Source organism: Vitis riparia, chromosome 9 (genome assembly GCF_004353265.1).
Source record: "Vitis riparia cultivar Riparia Gloire de Montpellier isolate 1030 chromosome 9, EGFV_Vit.rip_1.0, whole genome shotgun sequence".
Lineage (NCBI taxonomy): Eukaryota > Viridiplantae > Streptophyta > Magnoliopsida > Vitales > Vitaceae > Vitis > Vitis riparia.
In genome coordinates this window covers 21439646-21465861 of record NC_048439.1, presented here as the reverse complement: position 1 = coordinate 21465861, position 26216 = coordinate 21439646, and the positions used below count along the sequence as shown (strand labels likewise).

General features: G+C 34.7%; 1 protein-coding gene across 1 annotated transcript; it reads left to right on the top strand.

Moving 5' to 3' along the window:
• Positions 1-14113: 14113 nt before the first annotated feature.
• LOC117922567 (metal tolerance protein C4-like) lies at positions 14114-23622 on the top strand. Its single transcript, XM_034840713.1, has 14 exons — positions 14114-14456; positions 14556-14610; positions 15503-15635; positions 15756-15811; positions 17340-17454; positions 17546-17603; positions 17705-17823; positions 19597-19716; positions 20242-20343; positions 20446-20518; positions 21718-21785; positions 22612-22672; positions 22759-22901; positions 23045-23622. The coding sequence occupies exons 1-13, from the start codon at positions 14162-14164 to the stop codon at positions 22881-22883; spliced, it is 1380 nt and encodes a 459-aa protein (XP_034696604.1). The 5' UTR covers positions 14114-14161; the 3' UTR covers positions 22884-22901; positions 23045-23622.
• The last annotated feature ends 2594 nt before the right edge of the window (positions 23623-26216 follow it).

The following is a 26216-nucleotide window of genomic DNA, read 5'->3' as shown; positions in this document are numbered from 1 at the left end:
TTTTAGTTAATTAGTAATATACCTAAGGACTTCTTAAGGAATTCAAACCTAAGAGAATCCAGGCGTTTAGTGAAAATATCTGCCAATTAATATTTCATTGAGACAAACTCTAGAGAAATGACTTTATCTTCAACTAAATCCTTAATAGAATGATGATAGATGTCTATATTTTTAGTTCAAGAATGAAGAACATAATTTTTTTGAAATGTTAATAGCACTAGATTGTCACAATGGATACTCATAGTGCCCTACTCAATGTCATAGTCACTGAGCATCTATTGCATCCAAAGGAATTAGGTACAACAATTTCCTATGACTACATATTTCGTTTGTGCAATGGGCAAAGAAATTAAATTTTGTTTCTACTTAGCCAAACGACTAAACAATCCCCAATAAAGAAGTAAGCCCTAGAAGTGTTTTTCCTATCCTCTACATTTTCAACCCAATCAATATCAAAATATCCAATAATAACACAAGAGGAATCATAAGGGTATCATAACCCATAATCCAAAATCCCACTAATGTAATGAATGATTCTTTTAACAAAAGTTAAGTGTGACTCTTTGGAATTTTCTTAGTACCTAGCACAAGCTCCCACACTAAAGGAGATGTCCTAACAACTTGAAATAAGATATAACAAACTCCCTATCATACTCCTATAAAGCTTTTTCTCAACATCCTTCCCAGATGTGTTCTTACAAAGCTTAGTAGTGGTGCTCATGGGTATCCTAAAGTGTTTAGTGGACTCAAGTCCGAATTTCTTTTCTAACTCCCTAGCATATTTAGACTAAGATAGAAAGATATCATCTTTAAGTTATCTAATTTGTAGTCTTTGAAAGAAATTGAGTTCACCTACCATATTCATTTCGAACTCTTTTTTCATGTCCTCAACAAAGTTAAGGGTAAGGATGACTCTAAAAAAAATCAATCCCCTCAATTTGGGAATATCCTTAGGCTACTAGCCTAGCTTTGTTCTTCACAATGAACCCATTTTCATCTTGTTTATTCTTAAATATCCATTTTGTGCCTATTACAAGTTTGTCTTTAAGCCTAAGGACTAAGTATTGTAGTGCCAACGAAAGAATTTGATGCCAACAATGTTAGTTCAAGAACACAAAGATAAAACAATCACACATACTGTACACGAGGTTTTAACATGGTTCGGCCAACCATGCCTACGTCCACGGATGAGAGAGAATGATTCTACTATACAATAGAGAATATTACAAAGGACAGAACCAAATACAACTATTGGGTTCCTGAAACATCACATGTTTCCCCACTCTTGTATCCATACCCTACTACGACCCTTTCGCTCCATAGAGTACCTCCCGTTCTTCCTCACATCTCTATCCACCTCGTATAGCCTCTACAGGTCCATCTCCATCTCATAACTTTTTCCCCTTATGACCTAGAATATTTATAGAGATATTTCCAACAACCTTCTTTATTTTATAAGGAAGTCTAATATTACAATAATATATCAACTTAGAAATATTCTATATAATATTCTTTACAAAAAAAGAATCTATACTAATTAGGAATTTGGGACACTTCCTAACAATCTCCACCTTGGACCAAATTCCATGAAGTTAATCTTCGATCTCTCCATGACACAAACCTTTTTGTATTATATCACCACAAAGAGCAATCGACTCCACCTTTAGTGAAAATTCCTTTTGTTTTCATTTATGTGCTTTGTGATCTTTTACTCTTCTAGAAATCTTCAACCTAAGCTCTGATACTAGTTGTAGTGCCAGCGAAAGCTTTGATGTCAACAATGTTAGTCAAGAACACAAAGATAAAACAATCACACATACGGTACACGAGGTTTTAACGTGGTTCGACCAACCATGCCTACATCCACGGATGAGAGAGAATGATTCCACTATACAATAGAGAATATTACAGAGGATAGAACCAAATACAACTATTGGGTTCCCAAAACATCACATGTTTCCCCACTCCTTGTATCCATACCCTACTACGAGCCCTCTCGCTCTACAGAGTACCTCCCGTTCTTCCTCACATCTCTATCCACCTCATATAGTCTCTACAGGTCCATCTCCATCTCATAACTTTTTCCCCTCATGACCTAGAATATTTATAGAGATATTTCCAACAACCTTCTTTATTTTATAAGGAAGTCTAATATTACAATAATATTGTGGACCCCGCATTTTCGGCTCATGCGTTTTCCACTCGATGGCGAGCTCGATTTTTATTTTGAAAAAAAATTGATTTTTATTATTTTTAAGAAAATGACTTGGAGTCGCCACTTACTTTTGTTTTATTTTTAAAGGGTAAACAAAATAAGAAAGAAAAACCCTAAGTGTGACTCCTTGTTTTGGAAAAGGTGGTCTGTGAAAACCGGATCGGGTTCGGGGGTTAGGTTACTTATCGGGAAGGTACGATAAAAACCGTAGCACCCCTCTAAGTCCCTAAAGTCGGGTCTCTACTAACAAAATGAAGCAATCATGGCATCTAATAAGGAAAACGATGAATACCCGGAATTATCATGCACATATGAGAATCGAAACATGTATATAGAAAGACCAGAGTGGAAATAGATACACACCTGGGCGACGAGCCACGATAAGCTATCGAAAAGTGAGGTTAGTGCACAATTAAGAAATAATTTTGAGCATGTCATAGAACAGAATAAATCAATCAGGTATGATAATCAATTCAATCAATCAGTCAATCAAACGATCACAAAATCATGTATGTCGGGCCCCCACCAAAGCCCGTTTTTATTTTGAGTGAATCAATTTTGTAAATTCCATTATTTGGAACTACATAATTTAAATCACGCTTATTTTAAAACATTTTTTTAAAGTCATAAAAAATGTAAAAATGCCTTGCCGAAGAGAAAAATAGCAACCAATTTGATTGAAAATGGGACTTGTGAAACCTAAAAAATCTAAGGATGAAAACTTTGGAGACTTGAAGTTATTTTTAAAAAAACGGGATTTGAAAAATTATTTACAAAAATGAAGTTTGGGAGAATTGTTTTCAAAATCCAAAAGAGATGAGGAAATGAAAGATGACACGTGGCCCCTTGGTTGCATGCCAAAGGCGGTCATGCGAAACGGGTTGTGCTTGTAGGTCCAGTGCACAAGTGGGATTCTGAACTTGGTGCACTTTGAACACCAGTTGCATGCCTTCTCTAAAATCCCAACGGAGCCAGAGTGATGAATACTGCGAGATCATGAGTATACTGAAACTGATTATGGACGAGGACTGATCAGAGGTACCCCGAGGTGGCCATATGAGGGCAAAGGACCAAAAGCACCAGACCCATGGTCGAGAACGACTGGCTGAGTGACTGATTGCAGACTTGGTACTCTGCCAGAAACAACCAAGACAGTCCCATCATGGAGGGAACAATCGGATTGGCCCTGCTAGAATTCTCACTTGTTGGAGAGAAGATACCCCAATTGCCATAGTGCAACATGCCTGGGAGACCTTGGGCAGGAGCATTGCTGGGAGGAGGGAGGAGATTCAATTGATGGCTGAAAGTAGGACCATTCCCATGAGATGGCAATCCCCATACCTCATAAGGTCCATGAGTGAAAAGTCCAAGAGTAGGACACCAAGGAAGAACAGCTACTGGCGCTTCAACCAAAAACTGAGCATGATTCTCATTGGTTCTATTTTGGGTACACTGGCCATTTGAAAACAGCCATTCACCAACTTCAATTACTCTGCAATTAGGGCATCTCATGATACCCCTTGCATTAAATTCAGAACCAATGCAATCTTTGCAAGCTCTTGCTCTCGTCATAGGAAGAAGATAAAACTCCACATTGGCCTTCTAGTATTTCACTCATATCAGCGGACTGAATTAAGTATTCCCCTCCATCTGATTTATCTGGTGTTAAGTTACCCAACCACTTACTTCTGTCATCTACATTAGAAGATGGTGACCCATGTTTGAATCCACGTGTCTCATAATCAGAACAAGCAACATTTGTGGCGGATGTAATTACATGAGATCCTGACTGACATTCAATATATTTAACAGATATGGTGCTCTTACAGGTCCCATGCTCATTCCAGTACTTCTTTTTCTGTTCTAATTGCTCTATTGCAGCACAAACATATGAGGGCTTCTCTAAATTGTCAACAAGCCCCGAATCTGTTCTGACCAACCAACTGCCCAAATCTGATATGGCTTCTTTAACCGACAAATCCACATTTGATGTATATATGAATATCGAAAAGGAATCATGGACTTCATTGGTATATGGCATTGCATGTCCTATAGCTTCTCATCAATAGATATGGAACCCCAGTTTGAACCGTTTGAAATATTTGCCTCGGTGATCACAGATGAAATATAAGATTTCCATTGCAGCCTTGAATTCATTTGGTTTTAGATGTTGATATCCACAAGCTTTCAGACACGCGATTTCCAATGAATATCCTCACAATGTTCTCAATGTACCAATAGCAAACCACTTCGGCTACTGATCCAGTATTTAGATCAGCTGGTTTCTCAGACAAATGCAGAGAAGAAACTGGCCCTATAAATGCCTCCGAGAGCAAAACTTCTCTGATTCCCTGGGTTAGGTTCATGCTAATGTGCTGCTCTACTAGATGGACTATGCTGATATGTCTGTGAAGCAGCGATTACAGAACAAAAGGTCGTTGAAGATCCTTATAAGTTATAAAGTCCTTTTCCGACGCACTCACGGCTTGCAATGGATCCCAATTCATTAGTTCAAGCATTCTCTTCCCGTCGTCTTCAAATAAAGCACCTTCGAATCACCAGACGTGGCCGAAGGAATAAATCACGAATTCTGCAGGCGAAAAGTACCATCATAGATGGAAGACAACTCGGAATCAATCTTGGATCTGCAGCCACGACTGGTAGCGATGTGGTCCTCATTGACACGGCCCTTCTCCTTATGTTCAATGGAGGAAGAAATGCGCCACGAGATTCAGCACGTGCCGATCACATTATTGTGGGTAACAAAGAAGACATTGCGTTCCACTACGCTCAACCCCTCGGTTTTGACGACCACTTTTTCCATGAATTGCACCATCTCCTTGCAGTGCTCAGTTGGTTCAGCCAGCTCCGCCATGTAAACACTCTCTTCATGAACTAAAGTATCCACCATGGATGTAGCTTCAATCTGGGAGAAATGCCTAGGAGGAGAGAGAAAAGGAAAGGTGGAAATGGGGCAGTAGGGAAAAATGGGTTTCGTGGGTATTACAGAATAGTAATATGGGTGTGGATGGTGCGTGGCATAAGGTGGAGTGATCCTTGAAAGATGGCCACGGGTTTGCATGGTTCCCATGCACGTGGATGGGTAAATTTTGAAACCTCGATGAAGGCTTTAGATGAAGTTTATGGGCCATGCAGGGTGTAAGAAACGGGTCGTGGATGGTAGATTGAGCAAGTGGGGAATGAAGTGGGATATGAAGGTATGATGACGGAAGTTGAAGATAGGTATGGTGGGTATTGAGACGGTGGTTCTGGAATTAGAATTTTGACAGTTTTCATCTAGCATGACACCATTAGGATCATCCACTTTCTGCTCAAGTTTGGTTTCAGCAATGACAGTTCTCAACCCAACCACCATTACTATGGAATCTGCAATTCTCCCATTTGTCCTCAATCACTATTATACTCTTCACTTTCATTGGTCTTCTGCATACCAATAGAGCAGCTGCCAGGCCATTTGAAGTCAATCCTGTCAAGTGTGAGATAGCTATATTTCTTGCAGAAAAGAACCCATTTCCTTGCAAACTCTGAAGTTTCAGACAGAGCTTCAAATGTCAGCATAGAAGATCCATCATCTAAGACATAGCAAGAAGCTTTGTCGACTGGGTAGTCAACTGCAAGAATAGAGAGGACAGTATTGGCTATAACAAAAGGGGGTTCCTTCAGAGGATCAACAGTGCTGACGAAAATGCCAACAGCAGCCAACTGAGATGACTCTCCTTCTTGGTAGGAACCAATTTCTGAGAGCTTCGTAATGACATCAACTACAGCTGCATGTCGGTCAGATTCTTACCCAATATCAAGACGCACAAAGGGAAGTCTAAATATGGACACTTGTCTCAGAAAATTGAAGAGCCTCATCAGGTTGACCATTCTGAGCATAACCACTAATCAGGGAAGTTCATGATACTGAATCCGATATTGGCATCCCACTGGAAACCTGTCTTGCATTCTAGGAATTCCCACACTTTGTGTACCTGTGAACAAGCGTACTAACTGCAAATGAGGAAGGGTCAAACCCAATTTTCGTCATATACCCATGAACCTGTTTACCTAATTCCTCTGCAGCATGATCTGTACATGCACTAGGAACCCCAGAAAAAGTGAACTTATTGAGCCATATCCCAGATTTCAATAAGTCTAAGAACAGTGCAAATCCCTCTTTCCTCATTCACTCCTTGAAGTATCTATCAATCATTGCTATCCATGAAACCACATCTCGGTCAACAGTTTCATCAAAAATATGCTAAACTTCCCCTGTACTCCCACACTTCCCATACATATCTGATAATGCGCTCCAAACCATGCCATCTAAATCCAACCATATTCGCAGCATATGCCCATGAATCTCCTTCCCCAAGATGCAAGGATTAAATGACAGCAGAAGCAGCAAAAGCACTAGACATTGTATATTTATCGCATTGAAAGTCCTCGTACTTGCTGTGATTCATCAGTGAAGATACTCCAAGATGAATTAGTGCGAGAACTTGGGCCCATCAATCCTCTTACCATAGACTGTCAGGTTCAGCTTAGACTCAGTGTCTCCTAGTGACAGAAGGTGAACATTTACTCATTCCACCCAGAAGAATGACTTTCCCACCAGATATACATAGAGAACTCCCCATCCAAACACCAGAGTCATCAATCCTTAAAGGAATGAATTTCTGATTTGAGGAACTGAAAGCACCAACCTCCTACATTGAGCGAGATTTCTGACCTTCTGACCAGAGCTACTGACCATTCATAGGAAATTAATACCCTGCTACGTTGATTTAATGCCTATATGCCCCATACATCCACCCAGATTCATGGACATCTAAAAAATCTCTTTTATACCTCAAATGTTCTTCAAATCAATTCATTCTCCACCAGCGCACCAGCACAGATTTACAGTCTTAAAGCCTTGAGCGTGCATTCAAGAGAAAACAGAGGAGCAAGAGAGCAAAAACGAGAATAGAACATGAAGCATTTAACAAATATGTTGAGCCCATTTCCTCATTTTATCCATGGGTCCAACAATCAGTGGGTTAAGATGAAAAATATTTGCCAGAATAGAGCATAAAATGTAGCAAGCTCTTCAAATATTAAACTAATAATCACCAAATCAACACCACCCAATAAACAGAATTAAAACTACAGAGAATGAGACAGGAGAACAACTGTAAGATGAAAATATATAGGAAAATCATAATGACTATACCTGGAAGTCTCTTCCTCAACTTAAGTCCTGGGCTGCCACTCGCTGCTCTCTCTATCTCCAATGCTCCACCCAAAAATCTCTCTCAAAAACCCCTCACTCTAGCTTCCTGCCTGCAGCAACGAAAAATGTCCCCCTCTCCCGTCTAGCTTGCCTCCACCAGCTAAGGAATCCCCCTCAAAATATCTCTCTCCTCTCCCAACCTCTCTAACCTTTTTCTCCTCGCTCACTTCTCCAGTCTCCTCTCACAAAATATCTCCTCTCTCCCGATTGCGCCCCCCCCCCCCCCCCCCCCCCCCAATCTCTGCAGAACCAGCCACCAAAAGCCCCCACTACTCTGCAGCCTCCCCCTGCAAATATCTCCTCTAACAGAAAATATACGCTCCTCACTAACGGCCAGAATATCTCCATGCCACGTGTCAAACTCTCACTCGCTCCTCAATTCCACTATCTATTTCTATGACCACCAACCACAAGGCGACACATGGCCCTATGGGATTGTGACACTTGTCAAAACAGGCTGCCTGAGAGATGAGACCCCAAATAGGGGTCTACAAATATATCAACCTAGAAATATTCTATATAATATTCTTCACAAAAAAAGAATCTATATTAATTAGGAATTTGGGACACTTCCTAACAATCTCCACCTTGGACCAAATTTCATGAAGTTAATCTTCAATCTCTCCATGATACAAACCTTTTTGTATCATATCACCACGAAAGAGCAATCAATTCCACGTTTAGTGAAAATTCATTTTGTTTTCATTTTGTGTGCTTTGTAATCTTTTACTCTTCTAGAAATTTTCAACCCAAGCTCTGATACCAGTTGTAGTGCTAGCGAAAACTTTGATGCCAACAATGTTAGTTCAAGAACACAAAGATAAAACAATCACACATGCGGTACACAAGGTTTTAACTTGGTTCAGCCAACCATGCCTACGTCCAAGGATGAGAGAGAATGATTCCACTATACAATAGAGAATATTACAGATGACAGAACTAAATACAACTATTGGGTTCCCGAAACATCACATGTTTCCCCACTCCTTGTATCCATACCCTACTACGAGCCCTTTCGCTCTATAAAGTACCTCCCGTTCTTCCTCACATCTCTCTCCACCTTGTATAGTCTCTACAGGTCCATCTCCATCTCATAACTTTTTCCCCTCATGACCTAGAATATTTATAGAGATATTTCCAACAACCTTCCTTATTTTATAAGGAAGTTTAATATTACAATAATATATCAACCTAGAAATATTCTATATAATATTCTTTACAAAAAAGGAATCTATACTAATTAGGAATTTGGGACACTTCCTAACAAGTACCACACATCCTTCCTAACAAATTGATTTAATTCTTCCTATAGTGCAGTAGTCCATGATTTATCTCCTAAGGCTTCCTCTACATTCTTTAGGTCTAATTAGGAGGTATAACAAAAAAAATCCATCTCATTTTATCTAGATTGTCTCCTTGCAACCATGGAATCATCCCTGTTTCCTATTACATTTGAGATAGGGTGATTTTTGGGTACTCTGGATTTATGTTTATTTTCCACTTCACCTAACTTTGCAATTTCAAGTGGTTTTTCATCCCTGCTGGGGTCAATTACCTCTTTAGGATACTTTTAGGACTATCATCAAGTCAACAACTTTTGTAAGGTTATTCCCAATTGATTCTTAGGTTAAACTTTCTAAGTCAATGACTTCCTAATCATATCCAAAATCATTGATGACTAAATTTGAAGATTCTTGGATAATTTTAGTATTTTGATTATAAACCTTATAGGTTTTACTTTTATTAGAATAACCTAGGAAATACCCAAATTAGACTTAGAATCAAATTTACCTAGGTTTTCTCTATCTTTGAGAATATAGCACTCACTACCAATCCATAATTCATAGGATGTTTTCTTTGTTGCAATCCATAATTTATAGGATGTTTTCTTTGTTCCATGCCTAAGGAAAACCTTGTTGGCAGTATAGCAAGTCGTGTTAATCATTTTAGTCCAAAACTGTATAGGAGTACCATGCATGTTAATCATTACTCATGTCATTTCTTAAAGAACACGATTCCTCCTTTCTACCACTCCATTTTGTTGAGGAGTTCTAAGGGCAAAATAGTATGTTTAATCTCCTTTAATTCATAAAAGAGATCAACTTCTACATTGTCAAACTCTCTCCCACTATCACTCCTAATCCTAACAATAGGATTACCTATTTCCACCTGAATTCTAGTGCACAAGGACTTCAAGTGCTCAATATTTCAAAATTTTCCTTTAGAAAACTTACAAAGGAATACCTGGAAAAATCATCAACTATGGCAAGGACACCCTTTACTCTCTATTTTCATATAGGGTCCATGAGATCCATGTGGAGAAGGCTTAAAGGGCTAGAAGTGTTATTCCCTTGAATATTTTTGTGAGTTTTTTACTTGTTTGCCTTTCAAGCACTCTCCACAAATAGATTTAGGTTCACTACTCAACTTAAGGATACCTTTAACTGGGTCTTTGTTAGTTATGTTGACCAAATGTCTATATTTTATGTGATCTAGCCTCCTATGCCACAACTCAATGATATCAAGCTTAGCCCTACTACAAACCAAAGAGGTTTTAGAACTAGAATTTATTGCATAGCAATTATCCACTGTTCTATGCATAATGAAAATGACTTTTCCTTCCTTGTTTATCACTTCACACAAACTTTGAAAGCAGTTTACCCTATAGTCACTGTCATAAATTTGGCTAATGCTAAGAAGATTACCCTTAAGTTCATTAGCATAAAGGACTTTATCTAAATCTAGGCATCCAAAGATAGAGGTACTACTTTTACCTCTCACACGGGCTACATTACCATCCCTAAAGGTGATGTTTCCTCCATTAAAATCCTTAAGAGAGGTGACGAAAGACTTATCATCTATCATATCCCTAGAGCTTCACTAAGGGCTTTAGCTATAAGGGTTGTGAAAGCAACCTGACACTTAGGCCTATCTTTTCTCATCCATACTTGTTTTAAGTGGTGACTTAGAGGAGCTTTGTTGAGTCTTAGGCTCTGTATTGGTTTTCTTCCCTCTCCTAGTGTTCAAAATATTATTATTTAGAGATTAAACTCATTCACAAGCCTATTTAGTTGAGACTCATACCTCTCAAGAAATCTAATGTGACACCTACTTGAGTATATTCAGACTTCTTATAGTGTGTGCATAGTGAGAGAGTGCTAGAAGATGTTGTTTGGTTAGGAGTTTCCTCCTTACCTTTAACTAATACTATGCCTCCACTTGTGGAAGTCTTAGTTTTGTTAATATAGTTGAGGCCTTTCTTATCTCCTTAGGACTTGCATTTCTCAAGAATTTCATCCAACACTAGTCCTAAGGTGAAAAACCTTATTGATGGTTTTTTAGTCTCAAATTTTTAAGTTAGAATATTGTTTCTCTCAAGGAAAGAATGATATTCAAACTCAACGAATAAAATTTTTGCAAGATATTTAGTCTTTTTTTCACCAAAAATATTCAATTTTGGCTTTTTATGAGTCTTCAAATATTGTTCAAACAGTTTTCTATATTCAATGACAATATTTCTAAGAAAACTAGCATTCTATTCATTAGTATACTCACTCTCATGACTATCAGTATCATGCTCAAAATCAACAGATGCAATAAAAGTTAAATAATCATTTTGCTCATACCTTGCATCTTCAAAAGTCATGGAGTCACTCTCACCGGAGTAAGTGTCGCTCCACATAGCCTGCACAATTTTTTTTAATGTCATTGAGACTAGGACGGTCAGTAGAAAAATGTCCTAAACCTCCATAATTAAAACACTTTACATTTTTCTCTTTCGTAACTTCTACTTTATCTTTTTCTTTAGAAGACGTACCAAATCTTTTTTCCTTTCCCAAGTCCTTGTTCTTATTAGGTCTATTGTTAAGTTTCAAACCCATTTAATACGTTTAGCCATGAGCACTAGTCCATCCCTAGTTATCTCATTATGATTTTCAGACTTTTTTTCTTCAATTTCAATACCCTTAAAAGTAGACTCTTTAGGCTTATGAGAGTCTAGAAAGGTCATTTCATAGATTTGAAAAAAAACCAACAAGTTCATCAATCCTCATGGAGTAAATGTCCTTGCTTTCCTCTATTGCAGTGACCTTAGGTCTAAACCTTTCAAGAAGGGATCTCAAGATTTTTCCAATTACTTTAAAGTCAGGGATTTGTTCTCTTAAGTTAAGAAAGTTCACAATGTCACTTAATTCAGCATAGAATGTAGAGAAAGTTTGATTCTCTTGCATTTTAATGCTTTCAAACCTGAAAGTTAACATTTGCAATTTAGCCAACCTCACAACTAAAGTGCCTTCATGAGTAACTTGGAGAATGTCCTAGGCCTTTTTAGCATCTTTACAAATGGCTATGTTGCAAAACTCATTAGGACTTACCCTATTGAATATGCTAAAGAGAGCCCGAGTATTGGCATCACTTTCTTCATTATCTAATTTATGCCATTCTTTTTTGGGTTTTAATTCATCAGTAGATTTCCCATTCACATCTAGTTTCAATGAAGTCTTCATCCATATTTTGTTGCATTCTAGACCTTTTCTCCTTGCCTTTTCAGAAAATCATTCAGGCCTTTTAGTTGGGATAATTACTCCCATCGAAATAGGGTGGACTATTTAGGGGTGCTTTAAACCTTGGTTGTTCCATACTGGACTTGCAAGCTCGATAAAAATATGATTTTTATTTAGAAAAACTTGCTCTAATACCAATTGAAAAAACCTTTTGTCCAATAGGATAACACCTAAAAGGGAAGAGGAGGGAATAAGTGTTTTCAAATAATACAATATAATTATTGACAAATTAACCCAAAATAAAACTTGAAGATATTAGGTATAATCAAAAGTAATCAAATATCAAACAAGAGACATAATAATTTTTTATGTGGAAAAACCTAACACTAACTATGGAAATAAAAACCATGAGGTCTAAGACCTTTAATCTACAATCCACTATTTGAGATCAAAGTACACAAATTTAATTGACCATTTTACCTTAAAAACTTATTCTCTAGCACTTATACCTTGATCCATGTTCGCGACATAACACTTCTAATGCTCTAGTAGATTCCTCTCAGCCTCGAAGGGGATGCAAGTTCTTCCAACAACCTGGAATTCAATCCTATAAATTTTTTCTTGAGAGATTAGGAATGATAGGGTAAGTTAGTTAACTCTCTCAAGATGTCTAACCCTAAAAGGGATTAATAAATAGAATTTCCCAAAAAGAATACTTGTAAAATTTCAAAAAGAAATCTATCATATTCTTGTAGATTTAGGACAACCGCTTGAACGCACTTAACCATCGCTTGAACGCCTTGCGTCCTTGAGTGTTAGATAAGCACTTGAGCGCTGGTTCCACCGCTCGAGTGTCTCTTGTTTTTCCAAAACATTAATTCAAGTATTTTTAGCTTATAAAAAAAATATTGATCCACTTTAACCTTTTAATCACTTAACTTGCCACTGAATAAACCTTTTTAAACTTACCTGTAACTTTTGGTTTAACCAACAACAACTTTGAATCTTCAATAGAGAATAAGTTACTATTTAAATACTTTCCTGAGCCAGAATATATTGAAACAAAATTGCCAACATATAATGTATTAGACTCATTGTCTTAGCAGAATAGGAGGATTGATTAAAAAGAGGTGTGTGTTTTTAGACTTGAGGATTTCAAGGTTTTTAGAGAGAAAAATGAAGGAATAGATTTTAGGGCCATGGATATCTTTTAAATGACATTTTTACCCTCTTATTACATCACGTGTGGAGCACATCCATTTAATGAAAATAAAAATTATCCAAAAAAAAAAGTTGAGTGCTACCCATTAAGAAGTTTGAAGTGCATTGGATTTTGAATGTGGGACAAAGTGTAAGAGACACAAAAGGTTGAGGGAATAAAATGGATTTTATTCTTTGTTTTTAGGTCATGCCTAATAAATTTAATTTTCTTTCCGGCAAATTTCTCATTCACAACCAAACAACATAAAACTAAGTTAAAATTGATATTGATTTATAATATTATAATAAAAATACAATTAGTATAATGAATATGTTGTATACATATTTATTTAAAAAAAAGTACCATAGTTATTTTTAACTATAATATTCTTATATACTATAATTTTTTGTGCAATATTTATTTTATTTATATACAATATTTATTGTTTAAAATAATGTTTAAGAGTAGGGTTTTTTTTTTTTTGAAGAAAAATCATTGTTTAAATAATAAAAACATAAGTAGCAAGAGAAGCCAACCTTTGAAGTATTTTAGATAATGAAGTATTTTTCTATAATTATTATATGAAAAAACCTAAAATTTAAAATTGGGAAAGTTTTTCCTCAACATAAATGCCATCTTTTTTACCTTTTTTCTCAAATAATTTTTTATATAATATTTATTTTATCTATAATATAAATATTTTCAATTTTATAAAATAAATTGTATCATAAAATAAATTTTGACTTGAACATATAGAGTCATAATATAATAATAATAAATTTATTTATTTTATTATTTTTATTTTTACCCAAAAGTGGAAAAACACATCAGAAAGCATGTTCCAATTCCAGAAACCCCTCTCTCCTCCCATTTCTCCAAAAACCCTTCCAACTCACAAAACCAAAAAGCTCAAACCCTGAAATCTCTGAAACGAGGGCTTCCATGGAGGAAGAGTAGCAAGGAGCATGCAGAGAAGTATCAACAAGAAGATAGGCTCTTGCCTTCTTCGATTCACGCCTAACCCATCTCCAGCTCTCCTCACGCGCCACCACTACTCCCATTTCCCCCTCTCTCGCCTCCTCACTCTCTCCCAATTCCTACATTCCTCTCCATCCTTCAACCACAGCCTTCAACAACCCAGCTCTTACTGTAAATTCCCAGAAAATGGAGCCCTTTTTTTCGCTCCAAGGCCCATATTGCGGAATTTTCTGTGCAGTTGTGGGACCTCCTTAGATTCTAATCGCCACTATATCAATCGTAGTGAGTATTTTTTTCTTTAAAGGTGGGTGAATGGTGTGGTTTTATTTTTATTCTTATTCCATTTTGTGGGTTGATGTTGGCTGTCTTTGATCTTTGCAGATTTTTTTACTAGAGCCAAGGAAGTTAAGAACATTGAAATCAATGATCAGCACAGGTGATATTGATATTATTAGTTTTCATTGGTTTCTTTTATTGACCTACATTGTTTCCTTATTGCTATTGTTCTAATCATGATTGGATTTTATAGCTTACTGTGGAATTATATTGAATTGAATTTTCGGGTCCTAGTTGAGCTATATTAATGGATTACTATAGTATATTAAGTTTCTGGGGCCTATTTGATTCATGTTAATAGTTTACCATAAGATAAACAAATTGAATTGAATTGAATTGCATTTTTGGGACTATTTAGTTCATGTTAAGGGCTTACTATAGGACAGGTAAATTGAGTTGTTTTCTGGCCATTTTTGGGGCTGTAAGTTGGTTTGTTGATTGATCATGTGAGCATTTGTGTGGTTGACTTGCAAATAAGAGTCGGAGTACATGTATTTTGGTTTTGGGAAAGTGAGGCAAGATTTGTGGGAATGTTTTATTTTGGGGCACTATTTTATAGCAACCCGAAAATGAAAATGGGGTTAGTTGGAATGTCCCAGTTCACAGAAATAGGCTACAAAACCTTTAGGAGTGTGTATATTTATGGTTTTGGAAATTCTTAATCTTCTGTAACATTATCTTTGATTTAATACAAGAAAAGAGTAAATTAACTAGTTGATGCAAGCAGTCATGAAAGAGAAAGCTTTTCATTCTTTTGATTCCTTTGTTTCTTGATTCTCTCCTCTAGTGTGATTTTATGGGTGACTTTCTTAGGAAGTGGAGTGATTGTGGATGACATCAATCCAAGCTGCATATTAATGAACTGCACTGAATCCAAACCTATCAATAATTTTGAGCCTTTTTTGCAATTAGGGACCAGAAATTTAGCTCCCACTTTTCACCATCTGACCTTTTTTGTTTTCTTTTGTGTCTGCCTAACATGTTTATTCTAGCCAACGAGCAGTCAGAACTGCATTATGGTGTAACTTCCTCGTCTTTTCTCTCAAGTTTGGGGTCTGGTTAACAACCTCTAGCCATGTTATGTTGGCTGAAGTTGTGCACTCAGCCGCAGATTTTGCAAATCAGGTACTCCTGTTAGTCTAATTGTTCATCTTCCTGACATTCTTATCCTTTACTCTTGTTTTACATTTGTGTTGATTTTGTAGTTATTGAATGCAGAGAAACTAATACATATTCACAATGTAGGCTCTTCTTGCATATGGTCTGAGTAGCTCAAGGCGTGCTCCAGATGCTATCCACCCGTGAGTATTTCATTTCAGAGGTCACCTTTGGCATCAATGTTCTTGTCTTTGTTATATTTACATTGACTTCACCATTCAGCATATGGATCAAACTTTATCTAGATCATAGTTGTTAAAAACTTAGGATACATGATACGAGGCGTTTAGCAACCCGTATCTTATTTTAAGTGTATCTTATGATACATATACGATACATCATCCAATGCTTGATAAAATGATATATACACTTTTAGCTATTTTTCATAATTTTTAGCAAAAGTATTTTGTTAAAGGAAATATATACAAAAAGGTTAGAAATTGATCATAAAAGGAGAAAGAGTAAAGATAATCCTACATGAAAGCTATATTCATGTTGTCAAAGGTCAAAGTGGAATTTAAATAAATTTATTCTTATAATGAATATCGGAGAATTTCCATTTCGATGGTTTTGATATTGACAATGAAAATGATGGTGATTAGTGAATAAAAAAATTTTACTTAATTTATTAGGTTTTTTTTAGGCAAGGAAGAGATAATGACAAACATGAAAAGTTGGAACTTTGGAGATGGCACAAAGAGACATTTATATCAACAACACATAAGTACTTATGCCTTGGTAGAATTTGGAACTAAAACCTAAATGTAAAAATCTAAGAAGTTTGTTTTTATGGATTTTGTGATGAAATTTTATATTAAACTTATATTTTGTTAAATTGAACTTTTTAAACTCTAGCATTCAATGTTTTCATATGGTATGACATAGTTTAATTCTTTAAATCCTACTATCTTTTATGAAATTGGTTGTATATTACTTTTTACTTTATATTTACAATATATATGCACTTGTATACATATATATTCTATTTATTTTTCACTATATATATACAATATGATAAAATATTCAATATAGAAAAATGGAAAAATGATACACGATACGTTTTACAAGTTAACAACTATGATCTAGATATAAAGTACTTGTCCATGTTTCTTCATCATCATTTTGTCTAAGCAACCTTGAATAGAAAAATTATAATTATTTAGATAAATCTTGGACTTATGCCTTGGACTGAATACTTCTGTGCAATTTCATCATCATCATCATCATTTTGTCTGAGAAACCTTCAATAGAAAAATTATAATTATTTGGATAAATCTTGGATTTTCACCTTGGAGTGAATACTTCTGTGCACTTTTCTTCTATGAATTCAGAATGGGATTAGTTATCACCTGATTTGATCCAAGTACTAGACTGGTTTTAAAGCACTTGAATTCAATTGATAGTTCAAATTGGATGGTGTTTCAGTTGAGAACAGAATCATGGAATGAGTTCATTATGATCACATTGCCACTCCGGATGCAAAAGAAAGGATTCGTCTGACACAACCTGAACCCTTAATTACATACACCAGCCAGTGAACTGTGCATTTTCTATTGGGAAAATTCACACACAGGCACATGCATGAAGGATATTCATATTGAGGCTTACAACTTGTTTCTTTTGTTCATAGACTATATGAATAATCTGAAATTTTTATTTTGTGTTCTTCAGTTATGGCTATTCAAAGGAAAGATTCGTTTGGTCTCTGATTTCTGCTGTTGGTATATTTTGTCTTGGTTCTGGTGCTACAATTGTTCACGGAGTACAAAATTTGTGGACTTCACATGTAACTTAGAACTTCTCTGGTTCTCTCCTTCCAGATTCTTACCAGTTGCTTTGGTATATGGTTTATTGATTTGTGAGCATGTCCTTTCCAGCCTCCTGCAAATATTCAGTATGCGGCTTTGGTTATTGGTGGTTCATTCCTCATTGAAGGTACAACTCATTGCATAATTATTTTGTGATATAGGGTTGTTTCAAGAGTTTCTGTAGTTTATCTTTCTTCATCTTTCCCCTTAACAGTGGCTTTTCTTTAGGTGCTTCTCTTGTAGTAGCCATACATGCTGTCAAGAAAGGGGCAGCTGCAGAGGGAATGAAGGTGAGAGATTATGTTTGGCGTGGTCATGATCCTACATCTGTTGCAGTCATGACAGAGGTAATTGCCTGTGCCTTGTTCACTTTCAATGGTTGGAAATAATGACAGCATTACTTTAAGATTAAGTCTTCTATAAGTTCTGTGTACTAGAGTTGCTCCCCCTTGTTTGCTAACATCCTTTTTTCTAACATAAATATGTAACTCTTATTTCTCCAGTGGAAAAGGAAAAAAGAAAAAAATGCTTCTTAGGATTAGGATTTAAATCTGGTTGCAACATTCCTTACCAAGTGAAGCTTTGATCTTGGATTTGGAATATATGCTCCTTGCTCACAAGCTTGTGAGACTCCAAGTTCTCTTTTTCATTTCTCAAAATGGTTTGTAGTACAGGGAAAGCTATAATAAGTATCTAATGGTGAATGTAACATGAAAAATTTTCTAGAGATCAAGGTAATAGCTTTCTTGCTCAGATTTCCAAGTTCAACAGCACAAACTGTTTCTTTCTAATAATAATTTTTTTTATTATAAATACAGTTTGCAGAAGAAGGGACTTGACACCATAGGATGTAGAATCATTGGAACTTTACAGGATGAATAATTAGGGTTCTTCCGCAAATGATAATGCAAGATGCTCAATCCTTAGCTTCTTTTTCATCCTATTAATAATATTTTACTTCTTTTCTTCCACATCAATTGTAGAACCGCAGAAATGGTTATCTTTCATGTTGCATGGCCACACCCATTAGCAAAACCTGTTATATAGTTGGGCATAACCCAATAGAGCCTGAATCCATAAATAAAATGTGAACCAAGTAGTCATGGAGAGCCAACAGTTTGAGGAGGAAATAATAGCCTACTGCCCACCTCCAATTGAGACTAAAAAAGCACATAACATTTCAGAGTTATCTCACATAGCATTTTGGAGTAAAGAAAATATCCACCAATCGCCACCTGTTTCTTCTAAGAGTTACTAAACTGATGAAAGCCACTTTTGATGAAACTGAAAAGTTCTAATGTAGCTCCTTGGGGAAGGAGCAATCTTACATATTGATCTAGGGACAGGAAAAAGGATTTGAGCTACTTTTTTGACTCCAAATCTTGGAAATTTCTGTGTCAACTTTGTGGCATATCAAAATAACATCACACTCCACCTACTTATCTATGGTGGTAAAGATTTGTGTAATCCTCCTAACATTTATATAAAAGAATCTTCCCCAAAATTGATTGCTTTTCCGTTCCCAGTTCCTGCCTCTAATATGTGATAACCCCCATTAGAAGCTACACCATTCAATACCTCATTATCATTTGAGGATCGACCCATTTATCATGTACTCTTATCATATTCTTGTGCTATGGATTTGTACAAGATCAAGATGTTACCTTCAAGGATGCTTGAAGCATTGAAGACAATTCTAGTGCTGAGAAAGTTGTTGTATGCACAGAACTTCATTATCTAGAATCCATTTCCAGCTTCAGTTGGGAAAATGTGCTATCATGAAGTTTGTGGTGCTCATGTAATTTGGCAACTTTTCTTAACATCAGGATTCTGAACAAAAGATCACCTGTTTGGCCTCTTTTTCTGCTTTTGAAAACTCTCAGAAGTTCAAGGCACTCTCCTTTTTGACTAGTCGATTTTTCTTCTTTTTTTCTCAAATTTTTGTCCTTTTCTTTATTGTGTGAATATATGTATGCTGATTATGCATATTATTGTTGCTGGTGCTTGGTGCTTACTATAGTTTGGCAAGCTAGTGGTTGTCTGCTCTTTAAGCAATTCATTTTATCTTATTGCTTGTTCTGTTGTCGTCTTTCTCTTAACAAATGATTTTAAATAAGCAGGATGGTGCTGCAGTTACTGGTCTTATTATTGCAGGAGCATCACTAGTTGCTGTAAATACGACTGGAAATCCAATTTATGACCCAATAGGTTCAATTGTGGTTGGTAATTTACTTGGAATGGTAAGTAGTATTTACCTTCCATTTTTTTCTTACCTAAAAATTTATATAGCACTAAAATATTCCCATCAAGTGAAATAGATGCAAATGCTTGCAATTGTATACACTACCCTAAAGGTAATCAATTCCTTTACAAAAGTATGGCCGTATCATTTTCCAAATGTACCATTGGCTTTTATTGTGTTTTACCTTAGCACAAACACTGCCACTGGCATTTGGAGGATAGAGACCTAAAGAAAAAGAGACAAGTGGTATATTGATGGAGAATCGGTAGCATGACCCAACTTCTAGTTGATGAGGGAAGTTGTTGATATGGCTGCGAAAGTTCAGATCAGGGTTTAATCAAAGTGCTATTTGTAAAACTTACAACTACGAAGTGTTCAAAGTGTTTGGAGACATTGAAAGAGCTATAGATATCTATCAAGGTTAATTAGTATGAGAATATGTTATTTATGTTCTATAAGAACAAAACGTATGACTTATTAGCATGGTTTAAAGTGATGTGTTTGAGTTGAACTTTTTATTCAGGTAGCTATATTTCTCATCCAGAGGAATCGGCATGCATTGATTGGTAGAGCAATTGATGCTCATGATATGGAAAAGGTTCTTAATTTGTTGAAAAATGATCCGGTATTGTTTTCTACACTGAATAACTCTATCCCAATTAGCTACTGTTATACACATTTGTCCCAGTTTGACGGGTACGACTCTAATTATTTATTTTTTTTGTAGGTAGTTGATGCTCTATATGATTGTAAAAGTGAGGTGATTGGACCTGGGTTCTTTAGGTTTAAGGCAGAAATAGGTAACCTTTGCCACAGTAACTTATTTTTCAGATTTTTATGTGGTTTGGTTATCTATAGGTCAATATCTCTATGAGGATATCTAACATCTCCACACCCATATGCATACATCATTGATGATATATTTTCATTTTGTGCTTTGGTTTACCATGCACTATTATGCATCTTATTGTTAGAATCAAGATATTAGCCACCTTATCTGAAAATCAAGTGACTACAAATGATGTCAATTCAACCTCTTCATATGTTTCGAGCAGTGTTAGCCACAGATCAATTATCTACCATTGAGGTCAAGCTAAGCTTTTTCCTATGATTCCAAAGGTGTTGGTATCAAAATTGTGTTAGCTTGATGCTAATGTTGTGCGGTTCAAACTGGCCGAAGACCAATTAACTACCAATGAGATCAAGCTAAAGTTTTTTATATGATTCCAATGGCGTTGGTACCAAGATTGTGTTAGCTTGATGCTAATGTTGTGTGGTTCAAACCATATAAAGAGGTTGAGCTTGACCTTAATGACTATGAATCGGTTTTTCATATGTAAAAAACCAATGCATTAGTCTTAACAAGTGGTGCTAGAGCCAAGATTGCCGCTCCTGAGGAAATAATGACCTAAGAAGTAAGGTTGAGATTGTTTGGCTCAAGATTTGGTGTTCTGCTCATGAAGTAAACCTAATATTGTATTGGCTTTAGGATTTTGTGTTAGCTCAATAAGTAAGCTGAGGTTATGTTGGCTTGTTGTTTGTGGTTGACTAGGAACCAAGCCTTAGATGGTATTGGCTCAGAATTTGGTGTTTGCTTCTGAATTGTGCTAACTTGAGGTTGATTAGTATTATTCAAACTATAGAAAGAGGTTTAACATTATCTCACTAGCAGCCAATTGGTTTTCCAAAGAGAATCAAATTTGTGTTTGGATATAAACCAAAAATGCTTTTGATCATGTTTTTGAGAATATGTTATATAACAAAAAAAAGATATTTAGTAGAAACAACTACCATGTGTTAATTGTAGAATCGGTTGAAGTGATTCTCTAGATTTTCAAATGTCATTTCTGCAACTTTGTCCGACACCTAATTTTGTTATGGATGATTGTTCAAGCATTAGAAAACGCTTCTAACCATTTAAGAATAAACTCTCAATTAGACTTTAAATTAGCACTATTTGGATCTCAGTGTGTTGATGGTGGCAAGTTGTATGCAACAGATTTCAATGGCGTGGTGGTGGTGCAAAATTATCTGAAAAGGACAGGACGTGAAACATGGGCCAGACAGGTTAGTTTTTACCAACTGGTGTTGTTTTTATTTTTATAAATTTTCTTGGGGAAGCTGTAACTGCTTTTCAATTGTGTCACATGTAAGTACCCTTGGCAAGGTACTTGACATTCCACATTTCTTTTTCATATAACAGTCAGTGAATTTGGTACTGTCGGCCCTTTTTTCTTGCATGGGTGAATGCTGTCAGTTTTTTACAAATACAAGTGTTTCCTTGAAAAGGGTGGTCAGGAAACTGAGGTTACATGGAATCACACGCATGTAGGTGCTTTTAGTTCTGCGATATTTCAAACAATTAGAAGTCCCTGTGATCCCTAGATGTTCTGAAATGAATGTTACATGTCTCCTAAATTGTATTGTTTTAAGCTTGTATATAAATGTCATCCAGTCAATATGGACCTGTTACTCTCTATCTTATTTTGCTTCTGGGATTTTTGGGTTGGGATAAGATTGAGAAGGGTGAATGCATATTAATCTTACCCATTTCTTAAATAGAAATCTATATTACCAATTATCCATGCAAATACATGAGAGAATCTAGTCTCACTGTGGATTATGTGGGAATTGCTTAGGAAGCGTGTGCCCTGCAAGTACAAATTTTGTTCTAATCCCCTGCTCTGAAAAAAAGGATAAATAAATGAAAAGGTCCTTTCTGTTCATCACATCCGGAGGACAACTCATTTTTTGTTGGGTTTTGATCAAAATGGAGGCCATCTTGATGGCTTGCTCCAGCAGGTTGGGCCTGTACAAAATCATTAGGGACATTGTTTGTGTGGTTTGGACTCTGTAGGATGGGTATCTAACCAACAGGATTAATGATATTCAGTTTCGGGACGCTGCAAAGGAGGAGGATGATTCTGCACTGCTGCGGATGATGTCAAACTATGGTATGCACTGTAATAAACTAACAAATAACATTTACACTGAAGTCTACCAACAACATGAAAATAACTCACTTGAGTTCTCATGGTAGGTGAGGAAGTGGTTACAGCTCTGGGTAGTGAAGTTGACAGGCTAGAAAAGGAGATCCAGGAGCTTGTTCCTGGCATTCGGCATGTAGATATTGAGGCCCACAATCCGACAGGACCATCTCCATGATCCACAGTTTTTTGACGCGTAAGCACTATTGTTTATGCCCATTCTTTTCTTTATATAGTTGATGAATTACTAAACATTTTAACAGACCGGGTGCTTCTCTGTGTTGCCAGTAGCCCAACTATGATCTTGTATCTGAAAAATGTTTGTTGTGATTGTATCAGGAAATGTTAATAATGAGATCTCAAAATCCTTCAATCAATATATGCTTTCCTGAGTTTGATATATTTTCCCATCTGCTCCCCATCAACTATGCTATTTTGCATATCAACTAAACCACAATGTCTCTAGTCAATTCCTTCTGCATTCTATATTCATAGAGGGGTTTTCAAGAAATTCTGGTAGAATTTTGGAAATCAGAGAAGTTTTGAAGATTTACTTGGTGATCAAGCAGTTACATAAACAGAGACTGGAGTGGATTGTAAGAAAACTTGGGGATTAAGTTTTTGTGCTCCTGTATCTTTCTCAGTATGTTTGGATCAATGAATTTTCTAGAGAAACTTGGGGATTCTGAGGAGCATGTTTGGGTCAACAAATTTTCCTGGAAAACTTGGGGATTTGGTTTTGGTTCTGTATTTGTATCTTTCTCGGTATTATGTTTGGGTCAGAGTTTTCTAGGAAAACTTGGGGATTCTGAGGAAAGAGGGAGGTTAGTATATAGCACAAAATAAAAGACAAATATTTTGGTTTGTTTCTACCAATGGATTCATGTGTCTGCATCTACTTTACCTACTGAATTTCAGTTCCTATATTATCATCTAATTTTCCGGGAAAAACAATGGAACCATTACTATGTGTCTACTTTACTACTGAAATTTCGTTCATTGTCTCAGTTGGTTCTTCGAACCATTTAGTAGAGGAAGATTCTGCAGTCGGTCCTATAAGGAGAGATGCTTGTGTCTGTTGGTTGGTTGGTTGTCCGAATTAATATTATGTTTAGTTCCGAAAGTATTAAGAAAAGAAATGTTAAAAAAAAAAAAACAAAAAAGATTTTTTCATCTTTGGTTATATTATGAAAAATATGAAAGAAAATGAGATATAATTAAATTAATTAAAATTTTATATATTTTTAAATTATTTACTCCTTATTTTGAAGGGTTGAAAGAAGTGAAAAATTTTGAAGTAATGTAAAAAAAAAAAAAAAATTATTAATTTTAAATCTATTTTTTATTTTATTTTTATTTAAATTTCTCACAATTTTTTTAGGAATTAAATATAGTGTTATTTTTTATTTCATTATAGAAAATATAATAAAAAAATTAAATATAATTAAAATTAGTTAAAAATTTATATGTTTTTGAATTATTTAAAAAATAAATCTATTTCTTATTTTTCTTTATTTTTTCATATTTTTCTTCCAATTTTGTTACGACCATGAGGACAGTGAGATTTTTCTAATAGTTCTATTGATGTTTAGAGTAAATAATTTATTTGCTTGGTTGTTTTTATTTATTTATTAGAATTATGTAGTTGTTGTGTTTGAGGAAAAGATTTCTCATCTTTTTATTTTCTTATTTTCATGGTAATAATGATTAAAATATTATAAATTATGAAAATACTAATGGTTGAATTTTACGGAAATATTGAAAATATAAAAAATTTGAATAGAAAATATCCTCGACTTATTATGATAGTTTTTTATATTTTTAATAATCAATTAAATAAAATTTAAAAGTAAAATAATTAATTAATTATATATTATTTATTTTAAAATTGCGATATTTGGTTAAAGACATTGAAATTGGAAGAATGAGGTAATTTTTTCTTTAAAGAAATGACCCATTTATTTCCTTAAACTCATTTTCAAGCCCTTTCTCTCGTTTTCTTCATGCCCTCTCCCTTCTTCTAATGAATCATAACCAATATCAACCAATGACACCACAACTTTCTCATCTTTTTCTCTTCTTCAAAATTCTTCATCTCTCTCCTTCAAAATTCTTCATCTCTCTCTTTATTTTTGGTTAAGGTTTTTGTGATTTTTTGCAGCTATTATTATTATTTTTTTATTGATTTTGGTTAAGGTTTTTAGCGATACGATTATGGTTGAGGGATTTTGGTTGGGGGTTTTTATTTTTTATTTTATTTTATTTTTCTATTTTTTACTGGGTTTTTTACAATTATTTTTTATTAGGGTTTTTTTTGCAAATGTTTTCTACAGGGGTTTTGAAGGCTTTTTGTAGTGGGATTTTGGTTTGGGGTTTTTTTTTTGTTTTGGTTTCATTTAAACTTTTAAAATGTGAAGATGAGATCATGGAGTCTTGATATCTAAAATTAAAGTCTAGATAAATATTTTAATTAAGAATTTTTTTTTTTTGTTAAATTTATAATAATTGGTTATTTCTCAATATAATTAAAAAGAAGAGGTCATTATTATAATTTGATGGCTTTTTTAGCTCCAAATAACCCTTTAGATCCCACATGCAATTGACTTAAAGCTTAAGGATTTAGTCAATAATATAGATCAATCTAAATTTAAGAAGTATTTAGTAAAACTTAATACTTATTACTTCATGACTTAAGTTGATTTTAAGTTAAATTATACTTAAATTATTAAGTTAAAATTTATTCATTAATTTTTACTTTAAGTATTAAACTTGTTTAATAAAATTAACTTAAAACTTATCATAAATAATAAAATTGACATGTTTATCTCCGTAAATTATAATTAAGGTAAAAAAGATTAAATAATAATGAAAGTTATGAAGTAGTAAAAGAGATCATAAGAGTAAGTAGGGCAAATGAAAGTAAAAAAGTAAACTAAATATATTGACTTAATAATAAATTAATTATATTTTTTTATTACTTAAAATTATTTATAACTTTAAGTTTTATCATTAAGTTATTTTATTTGACATGTTTAATTTATTTAATAACTTAAATTAAATTATTAAATTACTTTAAGTTATTAAGTTAGTTTACTTAAATCCACTTAGGTGGCGTTTGTTTTTTGGCTGAATAGAAAAAGTCAAAATATTTTACTTTTTCTATTCAACTAAAAGTAACTTATTGTCATCATCCAATATAATTAAATTGAACTTATTGATAATAAGTTCATTTTACCTATATTGGATAATGTTAACATGTTACTTTTAGCTGAATAGAAAAAACCAAAATATTTGGTTTTTTCTATTCAATCAAAAAACAAACACTACCTTAGTCTCAATCACCCGAGACTTTGTAACCTAATTCTATTATCCTTTAGGGTCATAAGATCTCATCCTAGTGATTACAATGAGTGGGATTTGAGCATGAATTTTTATTTTTTATTTTATATTTTATATTTTAATTCCTAATTCAAAAAACAATTCAAATCACTTATACAATTCAAATATAATA